At 47.1% G+C, this 25707-nt stretch overlaps 1 protein-coding gene and 1 long non-coding RNA gene across 2 annotated transcripts in view; both read right to left on the bottom strand.

Moving 5' to 3' along the window:
• The window catches only part of LOC142586933 (uncharacterized), an 81146-nt gene extending 75131 nt beyond the window's left edge, over positions 1–6015 (bottom strand). Inside the window, exons 1-2 of the mRNA XM_075697808.1 lie at positions 5894–6015; positions 5224–5271 (exon numbers count right to left, since the gene is read on the bottom strand). Of these exons, the coding sequence (XP_075553923.1) occupies positions 5224–5271; positions 5894–5972 (127 nt within the window). The 5' untranslated portion in view covers positions 5973–6015. The remainder of the gene's footprint in view (positions 1–5223; positions 5272–5893) is intronic.
• Positions 6016–18000: 11985 nt separating this feature from the next.
• LOC142586932 (uncharacterized) overlaps positions 18001–25707 on the bottom strand; it is an 81426-nt gene continuing 73719 nt past the window's right edge. Inside the window, exon 6 of the long non-coding RNA XR_012829302.1 lies at positions 18001–18023. This is a non-coding gene — a long non-coding RNA (uncharacterized LOC142586932). The remainder of the gene's footprint in view (positions 18024–25707) is intronic.

Here is a 25707-nt window from a genome sequence, read left to right as displayed (position 1 = left end):
AGAACCAACCTTACAGCAGGGGCGCTATAACGTAAAGCTATTCAAAACTTTCCTATTTCAATTCTGCAATCAGCCCTCTGCCATTCGTCAAAAACTTTTTTAGGGTGCTCCCGCTTCGCCTGTCTGTCATGCGACGTCACGCATGACGTCGCATGACAGATCTCCCCACCTGATATGAAGTGTACACACTGATTATGCATGATATGACCGAACAAAAAAAAATAGTTATGTCTGATTCGACGCCTTTGTGCTATTAGCCCTCGGCTATTAGTCAAAAGTTTTCGGGCGGCACCCACTTCACCTTTCTCTCACGCGACGTCATAAAACCGCAAGAACTCACTAGGTCAAAGTGACGTGCACGCGTTGAAGATGCATGAATATGCCGAACAAAACGGAACTTTCTTCGGAATATCCGCAAGCTGCCCCGTTCCGAAAGGAATAAACGATTGCTGCCGTCGATCGCTCAGGAACTGGCTACTAGCACCTGCCTGAAAGCATAGGTTTATTTGCGTGTAATAAAGGTTTTTCCGTAGCCGTGTAACCTTTTCGAGCACTTTCGGCACGTTTACGACCTCGTTCTGCCAACTTTTCTTTGCTGAGGATCCGCTTTAGCGTCATTTTTAAGCTTCCGTTGCAGGCCGCCGCGATTGTCGACGAGCCACCGCAAGCAAAATAAGGGAAAGCGGACCAATCGCAGATGCGGGCACCACCTTCTTCAGCCAGTTATGCGTTTCCAGAGCACTGGCTCGGCCGCAGCGAATCCCTCTTCCTTTGAGCGTGCTCCTCGCCTCTTGTGAGCCAATTAGATAAGACGAGCGGCTCAGTGTAGACAATGTTATTCATTTTTCGAGCAAACAAAAGTGACCTCCTATGAACGAAAAGAGTGTTTGATTGGCCTGTTCAGGCTACCCAGTGGGTGGCCTCCCGATGCATGCGTTGGCGGTTACGCAAATTTGACATCAGAAGATTGGAATAAAAACATTTTGGAATAGTTATTTTATAGGGCCCCAGGTTTCACTTCCACACATCAGTCACAACTTCTAGCGTTATCATTATTTTATGTCTCATATTTTCGTTGAAACATGTGACGCATTTCATGTCTCGACTTTCATGCGTGGTATGCTACCGTGTTTCAAGCCACGCGACTCTTCGATGAACATATGCGACAGCTCACACCTTACAATCATTATTCCATTCACGTACGACTTTGCGAATTCTAATGCCACATTCACTGCGGCATTCCCGAATGACTGACCACCTAGAATTCCAACCTGCGCGAAGGAAGACTGCAACGCCAACTATAATTGAGCAACAAGTGGGACTTAAACTCCATTGATAAGATGAAGCCGGCGTCATTTCTACTAAGACCACTCTTAGAAGAAACTACTGCAGGCGTATGTCTTTTTTTTTCTACCTGGACTCGCCTTTATCGGCAACACATAAAGGATATACAGGGAAATTTCTTACTGTTTCGCAGCTCCCATGCTCTGTTCGGAGTGAGTTCTGTGCTTGAGGAACCTGTGACACCTGGCGAAGCATCGAGGCACCAAGTGCCATACAGTGCCAACACATAAGGACACGTCTTCAAAACTGCGCAACCATCACCTTAGGAGTGCCTACAAACAATCCGGGCTCACTTCCGTCACACCTATGTTAGGGTCACAAACGTAAACTGTGTCAGGTACCAGTAGATCGCCGCAACAATTCGGGAAGCCGATCTAAGCCATGTTTTCAGGAGAATACAACTTTAGCACCTGGTGCAGCCCCATCAGAAATGCCAACTTTGGCAACTCGAACAATGACTTCACTGAACAGAGCGGCTCTGATAAAATCAACAACGAACAACATTTTCAAAACCGCATGCACGACACAAAGAGACCTCAGCATGTGAGTCTACTAAATCGAAGTTTCAGTCAAAGAACTCGAGTTATTCACAGGAAGGATCGTCACCAGATGCCTTTTTGTTCCAACCAAATAAGACAACACCAACCACAGCGACTTTTGTGATAGCGCAGTGTACGACAACGAAAAGAGCACGGACTTTTTCTTGATCTCTCAACCAACAGAGGTGCCGCTTCAGCTACCTCGCCCACCATAGAGTTGGACCAGGAACATTCTGTGTCTCCAAGCCATGGCAAGTAAGCGAGCGCCCCTACAGTGTCCTAGTTCTCACTGCTGCAAGGTGTCCAAGTTTCTTTTTCATTACAGCATGTATATATCGTCAGTTGCACAACAGCCAGCTTCGCTCACCTGATGGAAACAACCGAACTCTTTTAATGCTTACTCTGAAACTGTAATGAGCTTACCTAATTATCTCAGGACATTGTAAACTTAATCTCTTCATATTTTTCGTTTATCAGCCTCTCGTCAGTTCCTATTGCTTAATGCATGCGCTTCCTTTGGGGGAGCGGTAAATGTGCTACCATGTTCAGATATACTACACCTGAAAGGCGAGGGAAAATAATAATGGTTGAGTTTTCGCGACGTTACTTCCTTACGCCCTGAATATCCTGCTTGTGCCGCATATTTAAACGCATACATCTTTACAAGTTTCGCATTTAGAATTCGCTAGCCCAGTTCAATCTCGTAGCCTATATGACCGCATAATTTTGGGGTGTTTCCATCTTATATACGAGCATCACTTAAATCTGAACGTGTGGAGAAGCTGAATGAGATGTCATTATTTCTCATCAAGGTCCATGTAATCACATTGTGCGTTTGAGGCCATTGGGCAAGAACTGTATCGACATTTTGTGTGTGTGGCGAACAAACACATCCCTCGTGACTTCTGTATTTAGTGTCAATTACTACAACTTTAGTGAAATTTTATATTGTTCCATGCCAAGTGCTTTTTTTAGCCTGGAGAGTCCTACATAGCAAATGTTCGCAATTCATCTAGTATTCGGAATCAACCTCATTATTACATGAACATGAATTACATAAATATTACGTGAAGGTTTACATGTCAGCACGCCTGTTACAGTAAATTCGTATTTCCAGGTTCACTTTCTTATATGCAACAACTAATAGAGTAGCCTTGTTCTTCCTAGTTTAATATCAAACCGCCTTGCTTCATATGGGGCCTTGGTGTTAAATTACATACAGCTGGATGTGCAAGCCCATATCTTCATTTCAGACGTGCCTTTGGATTTTGTAAAGCTATGTTGCTGAAATTTGATGGGGGATGTGCAATAATATTGTATTTATTGATATGACGGACCTGGTATAGTGCCAGGCAGGAGTAAACAAACGAAACGTATTTCTAAGCAAAAAAGGCGTTACCAGACCACACATGCACCACAGAAAAAATACATCAAAGGGAATAATATAGCGCACACTCATTATACTACATTCAATCATGCGTAAAGTATATCGTCCCAACTGCACCTGGGCGAACAAGCAGGACGCTCTTGTTTGTCATAAATTGGTGTGTGTTCTGTGTTTCTACACTATTGTGTGTATTCCAAATACCCAAGTACAGAGTGCAGCTTTATTCAAGTAAATTTATTATTATATCGGCAATACGATTAACACACGGCCCTAGTCCCCAGCTGTTGCGCAGCATCTGACCAATAAGGCGGTAAGACCTGCAACGCGGCAAAGGGTGCTCACTATCGAGTGCTCATTAACTTGAACCGATGCTATATTTCTTGAGTTACATTTCGCATAGGCATGTGCTCTCGTTTGCTCTTGAAAATCTTTTAGCCCTGGACGCCATTTTCAATTATGTCCTCTATCTATACATGTGGCAGCAATGCGAAAACACATTTGTTAGCAGTTCAAACGTATGTCGCATTTATTTGTCTTATTCCAAACAATACCCAGCTGAGTGTATTGTTCATCCATAGTTACAAAAATAATAGAAACCGCCTGTCAGCCTGTTGGAAAATAATTATATTACAGTGCGAAGTTGTACGTGTACGGTACGGCACCATTTCGCACAGCGTGGCATTAGAGCTATCATTCTTTTTGTTTTTCTCTGGACAGTCCTGCTGTATATATATATATATATATATATATATATATATATATATATATATATATATATATATATATATATATATATATATATAGACATATATAATGTCTGTGGGTGTGTGTGAAGAAAAAGTGTAAGACATACGTTGAATAAGCAGAGTATACTGCACTGACGCTTCGGCTGGTGGACCAGCCTTTGTCAATGTCTTGACAACTTTGACAAAGGCTGGCGAAAGACTGTTTTTTTGACAAAGGCTGGTCCACCAGCCGGAACACCAGTGCAACATACTGTGCCTATTCAACGTACGTCGCACTCTTTTTCATTTTACTACCGGGGCCAGCGTGATTTCCTCAAGCCATAACTATATATATATATATATATATATATATATATATATATATATATATATATATATATATATATGTGTGTGTGTGTGTGTGTGTGTGTGTGTGTGTGTGTGTGTGTGTGTGTGTGTGTGTGTGTGTGTGTGTGTGTGTGTGTGTGTGTGTGTGTGTGTGTGTGTGTGTGTGTGTGTGTGTGTGTGTGTGTGTGTGTGTGTGTGTGTGTGTGTGTGTGTGTGTGTGTGTGTGTGTGTGTGTGTGTGTGTGTGTGTGTGTGTGTGTGTGTGTGTGTGTGTGTGTGTGTGATACACTCACATAAACTGGTTTGTGCGGTTGCTGAAAGTATCACAGTCTTACGACTGTGCTGTCAAAAAGGGCACAAGAAACGGACTGAACTCTGTTGTAATATGAAATGCAAGGGCACATGCTGGCGATTTTACGATCCCTTAAAGATCTTAGAGAACGTCTTCATGAAAAAGTATGATAAATATAAGAGCTGATTCTCTATGGTCATCTTGCAAATATTATGGAACATGGCAGAATTCAGGTACGTCATACCTTAAAATACCTTGCAAGGAGTGAGTGTGACAATTTGCGTAATGAAACATCTTTGCCGGCAACTGACGTAAGAACGCTTGGAGCAATCACTGGTACTGCACAATTCTGGGGAATGAATTATGGTACCGAGGTTTATTTTACAAGACTATGCAAGCACGAACTAAAGAATGCTTATGTAAGACTGTAGAAGAACGGCAGACTGGGCGAGTGGTGGTTTTATTTGCGTTGATTTTGAACATGAAGACTATAGGTTCTCAAAAAATCTTACCTTCAAATATATTTTTAATTAACACTCTGCGCGAGATATAGAATCATAAAATTTTATAACCAGAATTTTTAACTTACCTGGGTTATCTACAGGGGGTGCTTTTCCTTTTTCTGTAACCCACACATCTATGCCAAGAAAAATAGTCTATAATTACGAATGTACTGCGTTATAGAAAATTCAGTCCCGTATAATTTAGTTCCGGAGAAGATACAATAACAGAAGTTGTAGAAAGAATAATATGCTGGGTTTCGTGTGATTGTGAAACTAAAGTGACGAGCAAGGAAGCACCCTCTTTCTCAAAAGCATACGGCAACGAATATTGATGGAAATCTCCAAACCTGTACTGGTTTCTAAACATACAAGCTTCGCTATTTAGTAAAGTTAGTTTTTATTTGCAGTTTTCTGAATGGAGGTGCCAGCTGTGACATCGTTTCAGTTGGCGGGTAGAATTTCTTCTGTAAGAACAAAGCGCGGGATTTTTTTTCCTTTTTACTTCCAACTGTGTTTCGGAGAACCCCCAAGCAATAATTTGGAAGTTACGATTTTCTCAACATGATCTACGTATGACATTTGATTACAGTACCCAAACATGTGAGCGCACCATTTAATACTTCATTAAAACTTTCATTAAAACGGGCACTGCAGCGCACGCACTTATTCTTTTTATGCCAGTGCATTCCACGACGTAAACCAATGTTCTGTGTTTCTGCATACAAAAATAGATGTACCGTATTACTTGAGACTCACCTGGTGAAACAGTGGTCTTGCAGAAGCAGTAATTAGGCTGGCGATATCCGCAGAATGCTCCATCAAATCCAAGCTGCATGCATTCATACAAACAATCATCCTTGCTTCCGGGACAGCCGTGTTTCTCTGAAGTACAACATATTGCATCATGAATAACTTTTATTGACGGCTTCCAGTTTAACAACTAAGCTTTGTACAATTCAACTAAAATTAACCTACAACGGAAAGATAAATACATGGTTACTCCGCGTCATATATAATCAGACAAACCTGTCCTAATGTATACTGAGACAGCAGCAACGCCTGGACTTCACGTACTGGCGATGGGACGAGTGAATGACGCAGCGAGCCCAAAGGAAAGCTCGGGAGGCAAGCCCGAATCGCTGCATTGCTTTATCGTGATGGCATTAGCGCATACATTTAACGTGAGATGGGTTCTTCCACAATTTTTTTTTTGCTTTTTTCTGGAGGCAGTACCGCTGTTTTTCTGCACCTTGATGTTGGGCGACTTGTGCGAGTTCATGGGCTGAGGGTGCTGAATAAATCCTGCATCGCTCCATAGCTCGTGCGCGTGTTCGTTACAAGGATTTACAGTATGTTATTTCGTCCCCTTGTAGTCCTGACCGGTCTCCCTTAATACGTGCGCCCATACATCCATGCTAAGTCTACTGCAGCATGGATCTATGTCGGCCAGCTGCATGGATGCGGCAGGCCGGCAATTTTGAAGCAAGCTTTTTTCTGGCCTCGCGAGACTGCTCGGTACCCTCCATCATGAAACCATGGCTTACCACCCACAAAGCAACGGCATGGTCGAGTGTCTCCACCGACAACTGAAGGCGTCATTGACGGCCACGCTCGTGAGACAGCGCTGGGTGGAAAGGCTACGCCTAGTACTACTGTGCCTGCGAGCAACAATCAATGATGACCCCGGAGTCAGCGCAGCGGAGATTCTCTATGGATTAGCAATGCGCATTCCAGGCCAGTTTTTCGGCATCTAGAAAGCCACTCCGCCAGCGGCCGCATGGCCCTTAGAAAGGCAACATTCCTGGCTTGACCAGGTTCGACTTACGCCCCCACATATCGCCCGCAGGTAGCCTGTGTTCAGCTTACCGGCAATTAACATAACCATGCCAGTCTTTCTGCGGCGCGACTCCATCAAGCCACCATTGACTCTTTCCTAGGAAGGGCCCTTTCGTGTGGTTTCGCGTTCCGGGAGAACCTTGAACATTGACGTACGCGGCAAAAAGGAATGCGACCGGCTGGAACCAGACTATCTTCAACATTAATTGTTCATTCATTCCGCCATTCACACCTAAGGCACCTCCTATTCAAGGGTGGGGGGGAGCGCTTGTAGCGAGCGTCCGTCACTATACACTGTCCTCGCTTCTGGGAAATTCATTTTACCTCACCTTGCCTCCATGTGGGGGTCACTGCCCCTGCTCTTTCTTTAAAGTTAGGTGGCTGCCCGACCGTGGCGCCACTACACCCACTAGACAAACCTGCTTTTACTTCAGAATAAATCCAGTCGACTCTCCGTTCTCAATCTGTCAAAATGTGCATTACTTACCTCCGCTAAACCGAGTGACCAACAACACTACGTTTCAGCACTACTAATGGCACGATCCCACTTCAATGTTGCCCAAAGTTGCAGAACATCCCTCAATGAACATTGTTACGTATCTTGTCAAGCCACAAATGACGCAAGGGATGACCCTTAAATGCCTATCAGACAGCGACACACATAAATAGGATAGACTGATCACGAGCACGCATTCACGAGAGCACAAAACGCTCCTAAAGATTGAGGTTTGTAAGCTTATAAACAAGGACTATGAAGAGCTTCTACTTCGACTTTTAAATAGAACACGCGAGTGCAGTGTGCGTGTGCCTATTCGCAATATGCCGCTACCACCGCCGTTGAGGTAGAAGGTCTCCTTACAGCACATCTATAAAAGCCGGGTGTCCATTCTGTAGCTGCAGCAAAAGAGGCACATGAGCCTACAGAGCGGCTCCTGGCAGGGCGCAGTTGCTGAGAACCGTATGTTGGTCGAGGCCTACCGAGGCGCTGTCCGCGTGGGTGGTCCCTGGATCAGGGTGCTCGCGAGTTGCACCCTGTCATCGCAGTGGTGTTCTCAACGTAAGCAGGCGCCGCATACCGTAGTACAGCCATGTGCCCTTGACGGTCTGAGCCGCAGCTACCGTGCCACCTCTGCATCGGCTCGCCAAGACAACCCAACCACGCAACAACACGCAATATGTCACGTTTACGGCTTTTATAACTATAGCCGCACTGAATGTTGGTGTGGTACTCTTTTTCTTATCTCTGTGGCCTTTCCTGATCTGAAGGTCATGTATGTCTTGTGCGTCGGAAACTTGATGTTCTACACTGATCTTTCTCTCTTCTTTACCCATCAATTGTGTCAAAGGCAAATTTTACATATTTTCCCTCCTAGTGCCTCTTCACATTCTGTCTCCTTTCGTGAACGTCCTTAACCATCACAATCGTACATGACAAGAGTTTCATATGTACCACAAACACCCAAGATGAGCCTTTTAAGCTTCCAACATTTGTCGCATGCGTTCACTGTGAGCAGGGATTCATATTGGCTTTTGAGCTTACAGCGTGCATCTGATGCTTTCGCTCGTCTGTTTATGAAAGCTGATCGCTACGCAAGCTCAAGACACACTTTGGCACGCTTTATCACCGTCCTGTCATTCGCGAAATTGCCCAGATGTATCAACAGGTATCACACACCCTGGAAGGTGAAAAAAATGAACTGTAAATCATGCTTTTGTACGATCCGTTTGACGAAGGCTACAAGCTTGCATGAACAGTTGGTAGCACCCAGTTGCCCCGCATTGCCACAGCACTGCCATTATGCAACTTACCTTTAAGCTGCCGAACTAGTTCTGCTGTGTTTCCCACACATCCGTAAGGCCAGGACGAGAACTTGCCTACAATAGAGAAGCCATAAAATCATTTCCCTCTGCATCGCTTATTCACATATATTTTTTGCTGCAGATGGGAATCAAGTTTTCTTTCCGTGCCGAAAGTTCTACAGAGGCTAGAAGGCCAACGGTAGCAAAAATGTGACACTACATCCGGAAAGAAAAAAATATTATATCCAAAGTTTTATTAAATTTACGAATATTGTGGGATTTTGTGAAGGACTGCCGACCTAAGGATGTAACGGAGCAATGGAACGCAATGGACTGTTTGCCTAATGCCAACAACGTTGTGTCTACACAAGACAAGATTGGGTTTCCATTACCATGAGGAAAGATACACATGTCAGCTCTCATTGAGTTTGCTGTGGTTCTCTGACGTGCTCATACCGTGTTCGCCGCTTAACATAGTCCTGCAAATGCAATTTTTATTTACAACACGACTGAAATATGTTGGCACGTTCTTATCCCTGCATCACGAACGCAGCATTTACCAGTATAAAGTGCACGCGGCGAAGGGAAGTTTTGACTGCTCAGCTACAAGTTCTTTGTAAAGCCTTACGTCAGTGCGCAACCAAACACCGCCGCATGCAGCAATATACCGTATGTATTTATTTGGCGATTTTGTGGAGTCTGACACAGGCCAAGTGCGGCCACTCAAGCAACAGAATACTTGGCCATACGATGGAGTCAGATTGATGCAGCCACCTTGGCACGGCATCTTGTGCTTGTTTCAAGAAAGTTGCCTGCTTTCTCCTACACGGCTGTAAGTGAGCTGCGGAGCTCTTACGACGGTGCTGCAGCCTATGACTGAGAAAAACAGGTAACTATAGCCATGTGTGCGTTGTGCAGATGATTTGCAAAATAATGTGTTAAGAATAATGGTTGTTGACGATTATCTTAAATGTAATCACGCTTGTGACGAAGTAACTTGGTTTCTGCACATGTAAGTGCAGAGAAGATTTTGTTTAGTCTTCTTAAGTTCTTGCTATATTGTTTTTTTTTTAATTTCTTATTTTTCTTTAACATGAAGCCATCATGTCTGCGATGAAATTGCCTGTCGCTGCTGCTTTGTATTTCGGGGCTGCGGCCGAGTCAAACTGTTTATGACAGCTTCTTCTGCAGCTCCCCCTGTCTGTATTTCTTGAGGCAGAAATAAAATTATTATTATTATTATTATTATTATTATTATTATTATTATTATTATTATTATTATTATTATTATTATTATTATTATTATTATTATTATTATTATTATTACCTATATTTGCTATATTTGTCTATATTAGGTAATATACTTATAATGTAGTTATACTTACATAATATTGAACAGAAAACGAAAGTGGTTCCGCTTAAGTGGTACTGCGTGTTAATACAGAACTCAAAACGTGATTACGGTCCACATGGTGAAGTAATTCACAGGTGAAGTCAGCTGCATTGAACGCTCCGCTAGGTCTCGTCACGCATCTTAATATCGAAACTGTCCACGCATGCTGCTCCTTAAACAGTGGCAGTATAACAGAACCGTTCCGTGCTTTGTGTGAACAAATTCGCGCAAGTGCCTTCTCTTCTATTAGTCATCCGTGAGCTGCTACACTCTTTATAACCCATAAGTGCTTATCTGGTTACTCATTTGATAGCTCGACGAGTTGGTATGTGAAATCGATGATTTTGCATGAATAAATAAAGTCGTTCAAACTCATATAGCGTTATATTGCCATATACCAAACGGCCGAAAATTTTTATACAGATATTGCAGTGGTATTTATTGTTTTAGTGTGAAGAACCAAGACGCTCTGGCTCGCACTCTACGTTTTGTCTCAATACCACGACAGATTGGAGCACCTTCGCCAGACACCTATGGCCTCACATGATGTGTGAAGCTGGAAAGAGCACTCCGTGATTGTTCGGCTGGTTTGAAAACAAAACAGACATGTTGAAATGTCATAGGACATTATTCTTTTTTTCTGTAGTACGCCACACCACTTTCCTGGCAGCCAACAATGATGATCGCACTTGTCTACACACCATGGTTGTTAAAAGACAGAACATCTTTGACTCTTCAATATTTCTCTAACATCTTCCCGTAGCACGTTTCTGCTGAAACAATGGGATAAAAAACATACGTTGCACAATGCGCCGGTTAAACGCAACGTTGGATGCTAAATGACGTGAACCTAATTTGACGACTTTGCGCCACGAGCAAAGGAGATAACGTATGCCGCTTGTCAAGCGATGAATGTGACCAAGTATGAACACATACCCGATAGCAGATAGTCAGTTGCACATACCCATTGCCAGCTTCCAGCTTCAAAGGGAATTTCTTCGGGTCGTGCACACCCAGAGAGCGAACTGGGTACGAGCAACGGTGATGGCAATGGGCTTTTCAGCGTGCTGATCTTCTTCCTCACAATGACTTCCAGCATAGCAGAGTAGCCACTGTGGACACCTAGAGAGAGCTGAGTGGATCGTAATACGGCTTGAGCTGGTCAATGTGTAAAGTCTCTCTCCGGCGACGACTGAGATCGGCAGATGGCAATACAGGTGCGACTACTTAATTAACAGGTGATGGTTGCACAACTACACGTTAGGGCCCGTGGTACTTTTGGAGGAGATTTGACGGAAGGCAAGGAGCAGCAACAGGCAGAACCCAAAGCCACGCGAGTGAATTGATGGGGAAATGGTGAGGGGATGCCTTGAGGTCATGACGCTCTTTTTGGCAACATTATTCAGCAGACATAATAGAACGTGCCAGTTGTGGGCATTTCTCGGCGGGTTGAGCGGCTGTAGAAATAAGCGAGCCGTCAGCAGCTTCCGACCGCTACGTGAGAACCGTATCAATGAAGCTGCAGGGATGGCGGCCATAAAGAATGGTGAGAATCCAGTAGTGGCCCCAGAGGCAGTGTTAGATGATTATGTGACGAAGGGAAGATACCAGTTGGAGTGGTCAGACGCAACATACATGGATAGCATCATTATGTTAGGCCATTGGTCTGTGGATGATAAGCAGTAGTGGTGCGGTGAATAATTTAATGGGCATTCAGATATGAGTGACTGCAAGACCTCCGAAAGGAATACACGACCCCGATCGCTCAGCAGTTCATGAGGTACACCATTGCAGAAAACAAATTTATTTACAATGAACGAGGCGACTTCTTTTGCTCATGCGGCATTTAGGGCGACTGTTTCAGCACATCGCGTCAGATGACCAAAGGCGACGAAAATCCATCGTTTGCCAGCGCCAGTAGATGGAAGAGGCCCATTTAAATTTATGCCGACACGGTCAAGTGGGTTAGCAGGGCAGAGAAGTGGCTGGAGAGGAAGCCAGCCCAGTATAACCTGGTGCTGGACGAGCACTTGACGCGAAAACTTACCGGCTGGCCACCTATACCAACCAAATTGCGTGCTGTATGAAGACGCCCACCTAGTCATGGATCCAAGTTACCCCGCCAGACAGCTCAAGCCGTACAACACAAGTCTTCCAAAAAAACGGCGATTGTGTCGGTCATAATGGCGCCAGCAGACGCCTATCATGAATTTAGTGACCAGGAGCATCGCCAGCCACAAGACTAGCGTAGGTCACAGCCGATGCTACGAAGAAGCACGGCCTTAACGAAAACAGATAAATAAAATGCAGGTGCGGTTATGCACCACAAAGCATGCGCGGGCTGATGCACCCAGGCAAGACGTGCATGACGCAGCGCCAAGTAGCGATAAGTTGGAAGCGCGCTTAACAACTATTATGAGTGAGTCACAGGAGAGGAACTACTGGTCTGACACCACAGATGGCTTCCGAAAGCGAATGAGCGAATACACCACCTTCTTCCAGCTACCCATGGCAGCCCTACATCGAACCACTAACCTTCGCCGGAAAAACCGGGGAAGACGTGGACGGATGGCTAAGCTTTTACCAACGCGCAAGTCGGTTCAATAGCTGCAATGCCACCGTCCTACTTAACAACGTTGCCTTCTTCCTCAAGGGAACCGCGACTGTGTGGCTTGAAAACCGCGAAGAAAGAATGACGACGTCGGAAAAGTTCATAGACGAAATAAAGAAGTGCTTCGGATATCCGACAGGTAAAAGAAGCGGGCCGCGCAAAGCCCTAATGCAGCGAGCCCAAGTTCCCGGTGAAACCTGCACGACGTACAGAGAGGAAGTGCTGAAGTTGTACAAGGCCCTAGACGCTCAAATGACAGAAAAGGACAAAGCTGGTCATCTTTTAAAAAGGATCGCCGAGGACGTGTGCCAGTTCCTCATCAGAAAAGACAGTCTGGACTCCATAAGTGACGCTATCCGGCACTGCCGTGCATTTGAATCCTTGAAAGATCGGCGTATCACACCGAAGTTCGGTCACCTGGCCAAAGTAACTAACGTCGCCAGTACTGACGTGGTCCCAGCTCCATCTGACGTTATGTCAGTTATTCAGCAAGTGGCTCGAAGAGCTTGACGACGTGAGGCGGCTTCCCTCTCCACTCCGCGGGCTCGAGAGCCCTTTTCTCACTGCGACTTCCGTGAGACGTCCATCAACGCCGCCTTTCTAGACGCCTACAACTTCGCTCCTCGTTCAAGAGCGCCAACCCCTACTATGAACGCGCATCCCAGTTATCAGTTTCACGACGGTTGCTCACCCAGACCAATTGGAGCTTCTCAAGAGTGGGACGGCCGTGCTAGTTATCCTGCTACTGACAATTTCGGTGCGTCCCGTGAGCACCCCATCTGCTTCCAATGCGGTATTCGCAGTGATGTCGCCAAAATTTGTCCGAATCGCCGTCTCACGTCACCACCATCCCATGAGCGACCATGCAGTTTTTATCGGCCTAGCAATCGGCACGGCGACGGAACAAGCTGGCCTTCGGACTCCGATAGCAGCACAAACCATCAGGCAAACTACCGTAGCGACTCACCAGCTTCTGTGCGGAGCTTCACGCCGCCGCCTTCACGCCAGCGCAGGTCTCCATCTCCGAGACGACGTCTCACGTCACCGCCACCGGGAAACTAGGCGGCGCGACCTATGGAGGTGAGCTCGCCAGTGATCATCAACTTCACGCCCCTATGCCTCCGCCAGTCACCATATGTCATAAAAAGATTCGTGTTTTCATGGAAAACGTTGCTACGCTGCCCTTAGTGGACCCAAGAGCGAGTGTCTCCGCTATCAGCCTAGATTTTAAATTCCTACTAGGCCGTAAAGAGGCGCTTCACTGGGATAACGCTAATGCCTTTCGTGCTGTGAGCGGAGAGTTGCTCCGACTTATTGGAGTGTGCAGCGCGAACGTTTATTTCTCCGATAACCTGTATCAAGCCGCATTAGCAGTGCTTGCTCAATACACTCACAACGTAATTCTTGGCCTCGATTTCCTACAACAGTGCAGTGCCATTTTTTACTGCGGTACTGGTGAGCTTTCCCGGTCTCTTTTTGCAACCAACCAGCTACCTGTGCACGCGCTCTCGCCGTCATTGAAGATGCTGTCTTAGCGGCACATTTCTCATCCAGAGTTCGAGTTGCTGCTTGCGGTGTCGACGCCAATACATTCGATGCAATCGTTGAGCCTGTGCCTTCGATGGTTGTGAAGACAAGTATACCCGTACCTCGATGCGTCCTCTCTGTGGCCCACGGAACAACTACACAGTGGGTGCCAAATTTAGCCTCCCAGTCTATTGTGCTACTCGGCGGTATGCGACTTGTCTCTTTGATGTGGATACCAGCCTCAGTATAGCCCCTTTAACTATGACACGTCACACGAATCCCGAGAGCACGGGGCTGACCATGGCGTCCCTGAAGAGGCGTTGCCTTTTTAAATATGATCAACAAGTCAATGTCTTCAGAGAAGCGTCAAGCCCTGGTCAGTGCCCTTAGCAAGCATGCATCATTATTTCACTTCGCGCAGAACGCTAACAAAGTTCGCGTTCCAACTACGCGGGCTCGCCACAGGATCGTCACGGGGTCAGCGCATCCCATCAGGCAGAAAAGCCTTACCGCGTGTCCCCGTCGGAGCGAAATATCATCGCTCAAAAGGTCGACGACATGCTAGCCAAGGGCGTCATCCAAGATTCCTCTAGTCCTTGGGTTGCGCCGGTCAGCCTCTTGAAAAGAAATATGGGTCCTGGAGGTCTTGTGTCGACTACCGGCGTCTCAATTCCGTGAGGAAAAAAGATGTGTATCCCCATTGCCAGATCGACGACGTTATCCACTGCTTTCATTTCGCATCCTACTTTTCATCTGTAGAACTCCGATCGGGCTAGTGGCAGATACCATTGCTCTCAGCTGACAAAGAGAAAACCGCTTTTGTTACCCCAGACGGCTTGTTTGAATTCAACGTCATGCCATTTGGTTTGTGCAACGCGCCAGCAACATTTGATAGGTTTGTGGACACGGTACTGCGCGGCCTGAAATGTAAGGTTTGTTCGTATTATCTAGACGACGTCGTCATTTTTGGCCGCACTATTGCAGAACACAACCATCGACTGGACGTTGTTCTGACGTGTCTTCAACAGGTTGCCCTTACCCTCAACTCCAAGAAAATGTCATTTTGGCCAACGAGAGGTGCTAGTACTTGGACAGCTAGTGCACAAGCAGGGTGTGCGACCAGACCCGCAGAAGGTTGCTGCAGTTAGTGGCTTTAAACAACCGCAATCACAACGCGAGCTGAGGAGCTTCTTGGGACTTTGCTCGTACTTCCGATGTTTTGTACCCAACTTTGCCGACACTGCCTAACCTCTCAATTCATTGATGTGCAAGGAAAACGCTCTCACCAGGACAGCATATTGCGATCCCTAGTTTCGTCAACTGAAGTTCCTGCTCTCTTCCGGACACATACTTCGCCATTTTGACCCCTCTGCCGCAACTGAATTGCGCAGCGATGTGAGTGGAATCGGCCTCGGCGCCGTCCTCGCCCAGCGTTTTGGTGACGCCGAGCATGCGATTGCCTATTGCCAATTGCATTTCTTGCCATTGCCGTCACTGAGCAAGAGTGTCTCGCTCTCGTCTTTACAGTCCAGAAGTTCCACCCATATATCTACGGGCGCCGCTTCACGATCGTTACTCATCACCATTCACTATGTTGGTTGGTTGGTCTCCACGACCTACCTGGCCGCCTTGCTCGATGGGCGCTACGTTTGTAGGAATTGGACTTTGCAGTCCGTTGCAAGAGTGACCGACACCATGCGGATGCCGACTGTCTTTCGCGGCTCCCTCTACCAACAAGTGCATGGGACGTCGACACTTTTGATGACTTTCTGGCCGCCATTGACGACATTCTTTTTCCCGACCTGGCCACATTCCTGGAAGAGCAGCGTGACAACCGCAGCCTCGATGCCCTCTTCGCCTCAGCTGCTCAACCAACAGGTAAAAATTGCTTTGCCATCTAAGATGGCCTGCTCTACAACAAGAATTATGCGGCTGATGGCGCGCGCCTCATCTTGGTAGTACCTAAAGATTTGATAACCCACGTGCTCCGTGCTATGCACGACGACTCAACCGCTGGGCACATAGGTTTCACCAGAACACACCACCGGATTCAGGGCCGATTCTACTGGACTAGTATGCAACGGTATGTAGAAAACTATGGGGCCAGTTGTAACAAGTGACAGCAATTCAAGCGCCCTAATCGGGCTCAGGTCGGACTCCTTCACCCTGTGGCGCCACCATCATCTCCTTTCGAAATTTTTGTAGTGGACCTTCTTGACCCATTCCCGCGCTCAACAAACAACAATCGTTGAATTATAGTCTGCGTCGACCATCTGACGCGTTATGTTGAAACTGCAGCGATGCCAACGGCCACGGCTCTTGATGTTTCGAGCTTTCTCCTGTCCTGCGTTATACTGCCTCATGGAACCCCTCGTGTTATTGCGAGCGACCGTGGTCGCCACTTCGAGACCGATGTAGTCGAAGAGCTGTTGCGTCTCTGTGCTTGCCAGTTTAGCCACGCGACCCCGTATCACGCAGACAAATGGTCTCGTCGAGCTCACTAACAGAACTCTGACCAACATGTTTTCGATGTACGTCGATTCCAGGCACAGAAATTGGGATCATACCTTGCCTTTTATCACATACGCCTACAACACTGCAAAGCATGTAACTGGTGGCTACAGTCCTTTCTATCTTCTTTATGTCAGACCACTCCACAGCTTCCTTGACACCTTCAACATTTTACTCCTGATGCGGACTCTTCTCATGTCCAGACTCCCTGCCGCTCTGAGGAAGCACGCCGCATAGCTCAGCTCCGTACGTTGGCGTACCAGGACCGATCCAAGATGAGCAACAATTCACGCCATAACTGTGTCGTACCAGAAAGGGGACATAGCATGGTTTCGGACACCACTTCGCAAGCGCGCCCTGTGCCAGATGTTTCTGGCTCATTACACCGGGCCTTTCGTCATCATCAATCGCCTAAGTGACGAGACCTATTCGATTCCTGGGCTCGTTTCTAATGGCTGCCAGTCTAAGAAGACCCAGATTGTTCACGTCGCCAACCTGAAACGCTGTCATCCCCGTGACTCCGAGTAGACGTAACAGTTACTCGCCCAGCCGGCTTTGTCTGTGAAGGGAGGAGTGTTACGCTAAAGCTACTGGATGAACAGAGGAAGAGAAGAACGAAGTGCGCTTGCCTTTGCAGCGGCTCGGTGTCGGCGCGGGCCCTTTTCGTCAATTCATCTTTATCTAAACGCACCCCATCGTCGGAGTATTGTCAGACTCTGGCACATAAATGGAACGGCAGACTGGCCAAGAGTCGGCTGGTATAGTCAAAATAAATACGAAGAAATGAAAAAAAACACAAGCATATATACAATTTTTCGCACTGGGTAGCACTGGTAAAGGATTGCACATACGCGGACCAGTTTGCTTTACGCCAAAGAGGGAGCAATAATATTGGCAAATTTATGGCATTTGAAGCCGCTTCGCGATAGGGTCGCTTCACAATGATTCCAACGCAGGCCTTGGATCTACGTGATTCTGCCTTTTACAAGAATATTAGCACAACGAGTGAAGTTGAACGCTGAGTCAGCAAGGGGCCCGTTTGGCAGATAATGTGTCGATCGCTTTGACAACTTCTAATCTTTACTTTGCATATATCAGCCACTATTATAACAAACCTTCGTTTCGTATTTACTCCGCGTTTCACACAATAAGTAGCAAAAAATTGTCCATACCTTTAGTATATCTGCTGTCTCGCTGATGTGGAGGTGCTGAAAATGTAGTAATCTGGTTTAAACGTGCGAAACAACCATCACAGATGTAACTAGACAGCGAATACGGAGAGTACGGAGTAACAGACAATAAAGGTAGAGAAAACGTACTAGAAGTATACGATTATATTTATTGGAAATAGCACAACTATTGACACGGACGTAATTAAAACCCGACCAGACAAAAATTTGGTGCCGGTGTTAGCCTAACCTACACCTCCCGCATTCTGCGTGTGGCAATATACAGATTAGGCTAAGCAGTGGCAAATCTTGCGCCCACTTTCTTTAGTATCTGTGTACGGGCAAATCATAAGCCCTGGAACTTTTCGTCCCCACCGTCTTGGACGTGAGCGGCACTTGCTTACGGTTACAAGGCTACTCGTGTACATAAATGCAAATGGCCGAGAAAATGAATGGGAATAAGTCGGCGATGAAAGCCTAGATAGTGAAGCACAGCGGCCGTAATGCAGAAGATGTGGGTTGGGCTCGCACTGGTATCAATTAAATTTTGTTGATCCCGCATTGCCATCTCCGGCGCTCGTATTCAGAAACTGAATAATAAAGAAAGTCTAATAAGTGAGCCTAATGCTTTCTTAACAGTACTCCTGCTTCGAGTCGCTTACAATGTCAAAGTGCAGATAGTTGCAATAAAAGAAAAGGAGCGCACATATCTACAAAACAACTATATGTCTCTATATGAACCTCAATGAGCAGTCTTAGTTCGCCTGTGAAGTAAGTTATCTAATCTAGTTCAACGCACTCATTACGATTATTAAAAGCTGTTATGCATTGCCGAAACGCCACATCTAAACTTAAGATTACGTAGATGGAGACACCGGAACTATTGCTAATGAAACGCTAATAAAATGACAGCAGAACCCAGGTCACAATGAGTACCAATGTTAACGCACTGGCATTGAATCAAAATAGGGACACAACGCATTTCCACCGGCAAAATTAGTTGTGGGTGGGACGTGTATTGCCGCGCAACTATTCTTTCGCGCTTTCTCTAGGCGCGATGTAGCACCGCCGTCGCGAAGCCGGCATGTAGACTCCCATGGTGCAGGGAAGTGCAGGCTCCTTCCTCACGTTTGTTTCTGTACACGCTGCGCCATCCAATCGCACTGCCGAGAAGTCCATGCGTGGCCACCGGAATGACGAGCGTAGCGCGCCGGTGCCTGCGATAGCTGAGAAATGTTCCCATGCTTACCGGATACTCAGTGGCACATACTCAGTGACCCAAGTTGGCGATAGATTCATTGAACAACAGCAAATACGACAGTGCACTCAGGGCGCAGCTCGCTAAAGCATTGGTATGAAAAGGGTTCATAGGAATGTCGCATATAACCAGTGCATTTGCTGAATAGCGTGCTAACGCATCGGGCTGCTGTTCTTCAGCAACCCTTGTGACGTGCGAACGATTCTTTATAGAGAGGGAGATGCAAATGAGAGAAAAGCAGGGAGTATAACCAGAGTTAAAGCCTCCAGTTTGCTGCCCTGCACTAGGGGAAGGGAAAGGGGAAGTAACGACGGAAAGAAGAGCGTGTACAAAAAGAAGAACGTGAAAAGGGGGACGGGATGGAAGCATTATAGTATTTTTAATACACCACTGCCACGTAAGAAGGTCAATAAAGCCTTGACCGACTTTCGGTGTGATGAGAGTTGATGTCGGCATTCCAAGACTGTTCGGAAAGTGGCCAGTCGTCAAGGCGTGCCAACACGGCCGCTAGTGACAGCCGGCGCGCGCTATATCGACGAGAGTAGCAAAGAACGTGTTTGATAGTCTTTTCGTCGCCGCAGTAACTACCAAGCCGCGCTCTCATCCGTACCAACTCGGAAGGCGAAAGATCTTGTGAAAGCGACACCAAGCAACAGTCGGCAAAGTACTCCTGTCTTGAGTCGGGAGAGTCCAGATGGGGATCGAAGTCGAAGGCACGGGTCCAATCGCTGTAGACGTGTGTGCTTCAAGCTTCGTGTGTTCCATAAATATCTTATGGCTGCATTTGCAAGCACAAGAATTTTCATTGCTGCGGCTGTTCTTCAGAATGGAATAGAGTCTTGCAAGCCATCCTCATGTGCAGATCGCGCTGCTGGATCGGCATGTTTAATGCCCATTATGCCACAGTTACTTGAAATCCACTGTAACTTGATGTCGTGTCCTTATCGACCAGGTGGTGAAGCAGCAGTCTGATTTCAAAACTAGTTTTTCGTGATGTCCGCGGCGTAAGGCAGAAACCAAACAATGAAGAGTCACTGAACACACTTGATTTCTTGGGTAGTTCATGAGAAATTGTGCGAAATGCACAACGAATAGTAGTGAGCTCCACTGCAGTCGATGCAGTCTGGTGGGATAGTCGAATCATTACGGTGGAGGTTTTTGCAGGAAAGATCACCAATCCTGCAGACCCATTCACCGTGGTTAAAGCGTCATTCTATGGGTGAGGATGCTTGTTGTATGTCTCGCACAGCAAGAGCAATGAAAGCTGCTTGAGTGCTGGAGACGAGAGTTGTGCTTTTGTTCGCTTTCCTGGTACCATTAGTTGAACTTTTTCTTGAGCCGAACACCATGGGGAAGCGGAACTCTCGCTGGAGCTGTATAACCCGATGGAAGGTACGCATGATAGGGCAGGACTGTCTGACAAAAGGAGGCACGTGGTCCATCCTCTGGCAGTCATGCTTGAGGATGGGCAGGGGCTAGATCAAGGTTCCTTACGTGTGCTCTGAGCACTTCCATAACTACATGTGTCTTGGTGGGGAAATCGCGTATGAGCGCAGTCGTTTCAGCTGTTCACGAGCACCATGGCAATTCAAGACACACTCTAGGTGCCTGGGCGCTTTCGAGTGTACGTATATTAGTTCTGCAGGTGTTCGTCAACACAGGCAAGCTGCACCGCAAATACCGAAGAAAGAGCGTCCTGTATAGCTGCTTCATTGCATGTACTGAACACCTCAGGCTTTTCCTCCAAGAAACTTGAACACATTAGAAATATCCTTCAGGCGTTTCTTTAGGCGCATGCGCATTTTTCTGGCGAGATCTTTAGGCCTTCTTCATTTAGGTACGTCGATGTTGACGTCGCAGCGTTTTGAAGCCTTGCGCGTACCTGCGACCCTCTCCCGCCAGATGCCCAGACACAGTTGTCGTCGGCATACGTTGATAATTTACCCGTGTTCGGAAGTCCTTCCACGAGACCAATAAATACAAGGTTGAAAAGCATGGACTCAAAAAACAGCCTTGCAGAACTTCACGGTGCGTGTAATATTGCGAGGTTGGGCCAGTTTCAGTGCTAACAAATGGAGTCTGCCTATGCAAATAACTCCGAATCCAACGATATATTTGCCCGCCTAAGCCCACCGATTCCAATGCTTCAAGTATGGCGCCATGAACAACGGTGTCATAAGCTCTCTTTATGTCTAAGAACGATACGACAGATAATCTCTTACACGTCTTTTGGTGTTGAACATAGGTTGCCAGATCAATAACGTTGTCAATAGAACATAGATGATGCAGAAAGCCAGCCATGGCGTCTCGGTGGATTTCGTAATTTTCAAGGTACCACTCAAGTCTGGCGAGGATCATTCCCTCAATTACCTTCCCAACGCAACTTGCCAGCCCAATTAGTCGGTCTGAAGTAATCTCTAAGGCAGACTTGCCAGGCTTAAGAAGCGGTACCAGGTGGCTGATCTTCCAATCTTCATGCAATTTGCCGTGCTGCCAGGATTCGTTACAGATATTAAGGAGTGCACTTCGCACCCATTCCACAAGGTGACATAGCATGCGGTAAGATTTGTCCTCCGGTCCAGGCGACGACGACCGATTACATAGGGCGAGCGCCGTGTCAAGCTCTTGTGCCGTGAAATGCAGATCCGTGTGTGAATCTCGTAAATCTGAAGTATAGTTCAATCTAAGCGAACCTGTGCAAGTTGTCTGGCTCAAAATGATAACACAGAATTCTTCCGCCACATCACTGTCTTGTCGCTGCTGGAATAGTGCTTGGACCTTAAACAGAAAGCGCTGTTCCGGAACAGAGTGTAGACCTTGCACAGTTCTCCATATTTGAGATAGCGGTTTGCGGGGATCTAGCGAAGCAGAAAATTTCGACCACCGTTGTGCCTCTAGTTTATTCATGCGGCATTGTATCTTCTCTTGCATTCGCCGGGCTGTCCTCAGATCCTGAATTGACTTAGTGCGCCGGTATCATCTTTCAGCACGATCGCGAATCGCACGAAACCACTCCAATTCATGGTCGAATTCAGAGTACCTTGCAGAACACGTGACTGTACATGTGGGTATCTGTGCCAGTTTCTTGATAGCTTTTGGAAGTTCACAAGAGAGGCCTTTGTGACAAGCGTCCTCAATCTGCGATTTCACGTATACGTAGTGGACGTATACGTGTTAGACATCCCCTTGATGTTGAGTTAAATAGGGATGTGGTCGCGTCCATGCGTTTCAATGTCCAAAAACCACTTAACATGTGCGGCGAGGCGGCGGTAGATTGAAGTCCAATCGAGGCAGTTGCTGTGCGTTATTCCCCGCAGAAACGTCGGACTCCCGTCACTCCGCAGGTAGACAGCATTGTTGGAAACTAATGCAGCTAGTCGTCGTCCCGTTGCGTTAACCTTTGAGCTTCCCCAAATGGTATGGTGTGCGTTGAAGTCTCCGGAGATAATAAACAGATCAGGTTGTGTTTTTGGGATGTCTTGTAGTCTTTTTCTTTCAAATCGTATTTATGGGGACAAATACACCCCCAAGAGGGCAAAGGTGAATTTTCTATGTTTAAGTCATGCACACATATTGATTGTCATCATGAGGTGGCACAGGCTGGACGACGTAAGTGAGCTTAGGGCGAATAATTACGACTACCTTGCTACTTTTTCTGTCGCTCGATGAGAACATTGTCTCGTAACTGCATAGCCTTATCGGATGTGATGATCTTGCTTCACAGATGACAATGATTGGAAATCGGTTAGTGAGAGCAAATTCACGAAAAGTGGTGATGCGAGATCTTAGACCTCTCGCGTTCCTCTGAGGTATCGACGCTTCTCTTACCTCCTCATGAAATGGCTGGTAATTGTCAGCCATGGCTTCACTCAAGGCTTGCTAAGATAGGGCTCGACGCGTCCAGCACTTGTAGCCCACTTCTAACAGATGGGGTGTCAATGCTTGTCAGCATAGCCCTGATGGCAATCAGAATGGATCGCAACACCGGAATCATTTGGCAGTCTCTTGTTGAAGCCTCACCAACGGAAAGGGGATTTGATGTGAGCGTCAAGCGTGTAGGCTCTTTAGAAGGCTGAGAGCTTGGAGGCGCCGGTCTCTCTACCAAAGGGGGAGCCTTGTCCGTCTGAGCCTTGTGCTCTACAGCGTTCTATTTGAAGACGATGGCGTTGGCGCAAGCGGCGCACGAACTCCACCCTGTCTTGAGCGTTTCCGTCGATGACGACGACGACGCCGCATCTTGTCTGAGGCTTCTCCATGGGTTGAGTTATCCCTGACCATTTGCTTGGGAACTTCAAACTCTTTCTTGGCTCTTGGGCATTCTTTAGATGTCGCTTCATGCGTGCCTTCGCAGATGCCACACCTAAAGTTTGTTGTGCGGCAGACATGTACCGTGTGCGACTCCGCACACTGGGGGCACATTGTAGGGTTTGCGCAGGTGCCCTTAACATGCCCGATCCTGAAGCACTTATGGAATTGAAGCGGCTTTGGGACAAACCACCATACCAAATGTCGAAAATGACCGACCTCTACGTGCAAAGGGATGGCATCACCATTAAACCCTAACGTCACGCAACGACTGTTTCCGAGTCCGCAGACATGCGTGATGGCCCCTCCTTCGTAAGCCGGTTTCATCAGGATTGGCATGTCCGAGTTTGAAATTGCCAAGTCAATATCCTAGATTACACCTGCAGTGCAGGCCCCATTCACGAGTATGACTGGTCGTGCTTTTATGTTGCCCAAATCTATTATCTGTCGTAGCTTCTCCAGCGTGGTTCCACGGGTTGTGTCGACAGCTAGAACAACCTTTCGTGGGTTCAGCCGGATCTCCTTGATTTCGTTTGGCACCTTTCCCTAAAGAAAAACAGAGAGCTGGCCTGTTCAATACTCGAAGACTGACGGAAGAATCCACTGACATAATGAGAATGGTGTGCGGCCAGCGTCCACTTCCTGCCTGCATGGTTGACGTACTCACTGGTTATGACGCCATGATAAGCCTCCTTTTAGCCATTCGGCTCCTCACCGACACGAAGCTGTCATCCGATGAGTTGTGGCCTGTGATTGAGTGGACGTTTGCGTCTTCGCTGGTGCTGGACCAGCTGCCTCGTTTCCTTAAGGAGCTTGTCAGTGTAGAGCTCTGGCCAGACGGGCTGGCAATAGGCTCTATTGAAGTAGGAGCCTCTCTTGAGCCTTTCCTCGTGGTTGACCAGGTGCCTTGAGTCATAGAAGAGCTTGCGGTCGCAGACTTCTGCCCGCACGAACCTGCGGAGAGTTCTGCGTCCATCGCCTGAAGCCGGGACGCGGAAGGCGCCCGAGAGACAGAGGAAAACTTGACGAAAACTCACTAGCTGGGACAGATGCGTTCTAGCACGGACTAACTTCGTCGTCATCGATTCTTTAAGAGCGGCATACGCCTACTGTCAGATGCCCAGTAGCCCAAGTTGGTGTCAAAGATGTTCCTTGAGTACCAAAACAGACCGAATGGCACGTACCCAGTGCTCCAAGCCCGCGTCAAATAGTTTGTTCGAAGAGCGGTGTTTACCCTGCCTTGCATCTACAGTGACCCGTGCCGGCGTGAAAGAACTTCATTGAACAGAGCCACGTATGTACACATTGACACACACTCGGTGACCCAAGTTCATCTGATTGTTGGTTTCGAAGCCTCTTACCTCAGCACAGCAGCCCGACGCCTTGACCATTCGACCACGGACTACCCAGTCACCCAGGTAGGCCGGAAGGCAGTAACATACAAACACATGCGCAGATAAAAACTGAGGTAGATAGCTACCGGAAAGTGCGTCAGGTTTCCTAAGAATGCTAATGCATTATGAAAGGGCAACTTATACAAAGTGAATAGACTGTCAGTGGAGGCGTAGGTGCATCGAAGTTGGACTATGCAAGTAACCAGAAATGCTTGCAATGCTTCCTGAAGTAATCAATCGTGTTACTCCAGTCGACGTGAACTGAGAAAAATTCCAGCGATACTCATCCCATGAGGAATGTCGACATTAATCCGATTAGCATAGAACCGATGCAGCGGTACGTCATACTGGAACCGCTTAAACACATCGTGTAAGAGGGGTTTATGCCACCGCGCTCCTGTTTCGTGTTCCCTCTTGAGACGCTGCGCCATCTATCGCAGCCGCCGCGAAGCCCTCGTGTGGTCCTTGTCTGAATATGTATTGAGTGAAAATTTTGTGAATAAATATCAAGTGGGTTCCATTCCGTACGCCATCAGGTAAACACAAAACATTTTTTATGTGAAAACGTCAAATGGCCCATTGAGAAAAAAAACCGGCGCATCTGTAGCAGCGAATAAGCGGCACCTATCTTCCCATTCGCAGCAACGGCACGACACAAGCGCATGAGGCGCACTTGTGGCGTGGCGCGCTTGCTGGCTCGGGCAGCATGTACCGCAGTGTAGTCTGAAGCATGTACATCGTCGGCGGCCGCAACCTCGGCAGTGGC

This window comes from Dermacentor variabilis, chromosome 7 (genome assembly GCF_050947875.1).
Source record: "Dermacentor variabilis isolate Ectoservices chromosome 7, ASM5094787v1, whole genome shotgun sequence".
In the NCBI taxonomy this organism is placed as follows: Eukaryota; Metazoa; Arthropoda; class Arachnida; order Ixodida; family Ixodidae; genus Dermacentor; species Dermacentor variabilis.
This window is presented reverse-complemented; position numbering and strand designations above follow the sequence as displayed.